Raw genomic sequence first — 4,794 nt, 5'->3', positions numbered from 1 at the left:
TGCTGCTGCTGCTGCAGAGCCGCCTGTTGCTGTAATTACACCATTAAAACTCCACTCAGTTATGGAGCCCTGCAGCCACGGCACAGGAAATACATCGTATCTTTGTAAGTTTATACATACATGTTTTATGTTAAGTACGTGAAATGAAATGGATCGATTTGAAGTTAATATTATTACGATGCTAGCTGACTGCAGCTCAGTTAAAAAGTTTCTGTTGCGTAAAAACGTTTTGGGAGTCACGTCCATCATAAATCATGTTTCCGTGTTCTCTCCCACGGTCTTAAATCTGACCCTCATTTTCTGCTAACAGCCAATCAGAGGCCAGCGGCTGCTGCTGTTGTTGTTGTTGTTTACAGTCAGATGTTTTGTTGCTGGCTGGAGGTGGCACTCTTACCTGATTGGGCGAGGCGGTCTCTGGCGGTGCTGCAGGGCAGCAGCTCGATCCGGCTGCAGAGAGACGTCACGTCGGTGTAGAGTCGCTCCAACTCGTAACCGGCGTTTTCCATCTGTCGACACGAACATCAAACTTCAGGTATTTTCATTTTCTGACACGTTTGACTTCCACTGAAGGAATGTGAGTTTATTCAATACAGAAGCATTCACGGAGTCACAAAGAGCGGAGTTAAACTGTTCAAAAAAAGAACATAAAAACCGGGAAAAGAAAAAGGTCAAAACACACAAAACACTGAAACAACATTTCAGAAAACAAAACATTTAGTAAGACTCAAATGTTAAAAAGGTAGCTACGATTTTATAATACTGTCAGCAGTCTCACTGAACATTGTTTTCTGAAATGTTGTTTTGTTTTCTGAGACGTTGTTGTCTGTTGCTGTCTGTTGCTGTTTTCTGTTCGGAGGGTGGACCACTGAGCTCTGAGTGTTCGGACTCCGTCACATCTGTCAGAGCTCATAGTTCCCTGTTTTCCCACCAGAATTCTGCGCTCTGAGACTTTAGGGTTCCTGTGGTTCCCTAAGTTTCTAAAAAGTAGATCAGCAGCCACAGCCTTCAGCTATCAGGCTCCTTGTCTGTGGAAACATCTCCCAGCTTCGGTCCAGGATGCAGACATCGTCTCCAGATTTAAGAGCAGACCTATAACTTTTTTCTTTGATGAAGCGGACAGTAGGGGCTGGCTCTGGCTGGCCTTGAACCAGCCCCTACTGAGGCTGATATTATCCAAGTCTGGGATGTTTCGAGTGTAAGTACCTGCTGTATGTCCTGTAGAGTCTTTATGACTCGGATGTAGTCGAGGTAGACGCCCCCCGCGGTGTCCCAGTCCTGGATGGTGGCGCTGTGTTCAGGGACCGCCAGCCCCTCCAGGAACTCCAGCAGGTAGTCGTGGTTGTCGTTGATGATGCAGTCTACGGGAGGGCGGGAGGGACACAAGACACGAGGTCACAAATAGTAGAGAAATGTGACAGACATCATCAGAGGCTCCCTCTGAACGCTTTACAGCTCAGAAAAACGACATTTTATATTCTTTACAAACCTTCCTTTATTACCTTTACAGCACCGACTGGAACACGCTGCGTTGTTTGGACCATTTTGTTATTATTTATTTATTTGCAGATATATTATTATGTTTGCTTACTTTTTCCAAAAAGATTGTTCACTTTATTTTTTATCTTTTTTCTGTCTTTAATCTGATGTACTGTTTTTTTTAATCAAAATTGGATTTTTTTTAAAGTAATTACTGCAAAATTACTAAAATAAATAAATCAAACACTTAAACCTGTGATTACTAAATAAAAAAATGATATTTTATACCATAAATCTAGATTAATCACAGTTTGATGAGCGGTCAGTAATTTATTTCTGTCGTCTTCACTCTGTAGCAGCTGACGTGTTTTCTGCTCTCAGTGTTGATGAACTGGGTGGAAACCAGTGTGAACTGGTGCTGACCTGAGGCCAGGTGCTGGATGAGCAGCCGGTGACACTGGCTCCAGTATCCGGCTCGGTACAGGTGCAGCGCCTCCTGGTGGCGGTCGGCGTTGCGGCGTGCTCGGGTGGCCTTGGCCTCGTGGATCCACTGCTCCGGGATCAGCAGCCGCTCCGTCAGGAAGCGCTCCCTGCGCGCCGACTCCTGCGTCTCCTGCAGGGGGCAGTGCAGCGTCAGCATCTCCCTCACAGCTCGCTCCCGCTGACTGAGGAGACACCACAGAAGAAGAAGACAGGAGGATGAGGGGACTGCGTTTATTCTGCCGACAGAGCGTCGATAATCAAAGACGGCGGGGACGCGTACGCGTGGTCGGGGATGTGCAGCAGGATGAAGACGGCCATGTGCCAGAGGCCGGCGCTCTCCAGCTGCGCGGCGTAGCTGGCGTGGAGGAGTCCCTGCCGCGAGGCGCTCAGGTGGCTGTAGTGCAGCGCCTGCAGGACGCCCCACAGGTGCCAGCTCAGACGGTAATCCAGACGCTCCCAGGTGACGGTCAGAGGGTCCAGCAGCTGCTGCAGGCCGTAGTGTCTGAACACAGAGAGACGACTGAAGATTTACAGCAAACTGCACAGAAGGGACGGTGCAATATTTATGGGGGCGGGGCGGTATGGAAAAAAAATGTTTGGAGGGACTTACATTTTTGTTCTGGCTTCAGTGGAGAGGCACACAACTTTAAATGACTGGATTTAAGTTTTGGTGATTTTTTTCTTGATTTTTAGAGGAATTTGATTGATTTTTATTTCATTGCTGATTCTTAAAGAAAACGTGCTTTCTGAACCTGTGGGCCCGCTGGTCTGGAAGGCATGTTTTCTTTAAAAAATTAAGCAATTTAAAAATTTTTTTTTTTCTGTAAAACCTAAAATTCTGGCAATTACTTTTATTTAAAATTTGTAGGGAATCGTTATTTTGTTTGCTTTATTTTTTTGTGATTTTTAATGAAAACACGAATACAGGTTTGTGAAACAAAATCTCAGGACTTTTAACAAAAGTTTATAATATTTTTTGATCTTGGGTCCGTTGATCTCAAACTAAAGCAGGTTCAGGGACTCTCAGTGCTGCTGAGGGGCCGCACAGGAAATCAACGATGATCATTGATACATAAATAATACCTCTTTAAAAACACAAATAAACAAGAAAAACAAAAAACAAACAGGTTTGGGGGTGTCGACTGATCCTTGGTGTCGTTCGAAGCCTCCTGTGTGTGAGCCGCGCTGCAGGTGTGTTTACCTGTCACTGTAGAGTTTGAGCAGGTGGAAGCAGAGGTCGTGCAGCGGACGTTTAGACTCCTCCTCCTCCTCCTCCTCGCCATCAGGCAGCTCCGCCTCCAGGTACGGAGGCAGGGGGGCGCAGGCGTACTTCCCCCCCTCACAGGATCCCTGCAGAGCCCAAACAACGTTCAGATACCTTTTTAATTACACCTGCGCGTCTATCAGTCATTCAAACTTTATTAGCAGAGCAGCTTTCACAGGTGAGTGCAGCAGGAAAAAATACAAACATACTGAGCACTTTGTAATGTTGGTCATGTGACCGCAGAGCGAGGGGCGGCAGCTCACCTGGAAGGCAGCTTCGTATCTGGCGAGGGCGTCGGCCACGGAGGCGGTGGGAGGCAGCATGAACCAGAGGTGGACGGCCACGCAGCGCTTCCAGTCCAGCTCCGAGCAGACGTTCACCACCGAGTCCGACGACTGCCACACCTGCAGGGACGCACGGCAGACGCCGCTGAAGCTCCGCACACCGAAAACTACCTGTGCCCGTCCTCACCTCAACGAGCTTCTCAAACACATTCAGAGCAAAAACAGCTCAAAGTGATCTCAACATTCGCCTTCATCCGCGGCGCCCCAGGATCAACGCATCGCCATAAACGATGAGAAACTTCGCAGTTTTCACATTTACCAACAAAAACTGCAGCTGCGACCTGCAGAGACGCTCCAGCATAAACTGCACGTTTCTACCTCAGAACACCTGTGCTGCGTTATATTAGCGTGCTTTCATTCTGCTTGTCATCTTTATTTAATTCTTTTTAAAGATTAAAAAAATGAACCACAAATAATTTTGTCATTTTCACTTCAAAAAATGCTCAAAAACCACCCTTTTTTTCCCATAAAAAAAACGAAATAAAGGATAAACCTGCGTCTGATCCGTCAGGTGACCCTCTGAACACCTCAGCGCGTAAAAACCAGCTGACGGTTATTTTTTCTTCTCTGACAAACAGGAAGTGAATCAGACGTACCGGTTTCCCGGCGAGCAGCGTGAAGATGCGCAGACGCTCCTCGGGCAGGTAGCAGTCCGTCTGCGTGCGGTTCCAGTCGGCGAGCTGGAGGGCCAGCAGGTCGCGGCAGTACTGAGAGCCCATGGCCTGAGACAGCAGCAGGGACAGACGGTGGTCTCCTGGGGACAGACGGAGGACAGTTTCAGCGCGGAGACCGTTTGTTTGTGTCAGACATAAAAATAGGTCGGAGCGATGTCAGCTGCGGCGCTGCAGCAGAATCACGTCGTGTGCTCACGATTAAGAGCGTCGGCGGCGTTTGACCCTCCTCTCTCACCTTCCTTCTGCGCCAGTCGACACGCCTCGCTGATGCGGTTTCCCGTCAGGTAGCTGAAGATGGCTTCAATGTGACGACCTTTCCCCGCCAGCGCCACCTCCTCCTCCACCCGGCAGGTGGCGCCGCGGGACAGCCAGGCCGAGAAGCTCCGCCTCCTCTCCAGCTGCTGCTCGTACTCGCCCGGCGCCTCCACGGTGGGCTCCTGGTCAACGGGACCCAGCCGGCCCCACAGGGCCTCACACAGGGTCCACACCTCAGACCAGTAACCCAGGAGAGCTGCAGGAGAGAGGAGGAGGAGGAGGAGAGAGGAGGCGAGGC

At 49.1% G+C, this 4,794-nt stretch overlaps 1 protein-coding gene across 1 annotated transcript; it reads right to left on the bottom strand.

Annotated features, from left to right (window-relative positions):
* Window positions 1–75: 75 nt before the first annotated feature.
* Window positions 76–4,752, bottom strand: LOC121937781 (nuclear pore complex protein Nup98-Nup96-like; the record flags this gene model as incomplete). The annotated part of the gene is made up of 8 exons (XM_042481103.1): window positions 76–506; window positions 1,204–1,358; window positions 1,900–2,141; window positions 2,240–2,461; window positions 3,161–3,309; window positions 3,487–3,627; window positions 4,164–4,321; window positions 4,477–4,752. Coding segments are annotated over 8 exons (1,493 nt in total), but the record flags the coding sequence as incomplete, so codon positions are not given.
* Between the last annotated feature and the right edge of the window lie 42 nt (window positions 4,753–4,794).

The sequence above is a fragment of the Plectropomus leopardus genome, unplaced genomic scaffold (assembly GCF_008729295.1).
Source record: "Plectropomus leopardus isolate mb unplaced genomic scaffold, YSFRI_Pleo_2.0 unplaced_scaffold27456, whole genome shotgun sequence".
Taxonomy (NCBI): domain Eukaryota; kingdom Metazoa; phylum Chordata; class Actinopteri; order Perciformes; family Serranidae; genus Plectropomus; species Plectropomus leopardus.
Note: the sequence above shows the minus strand (reverse complement) of the source record. Positions and strands in the feature narration are given on the sequence as shown.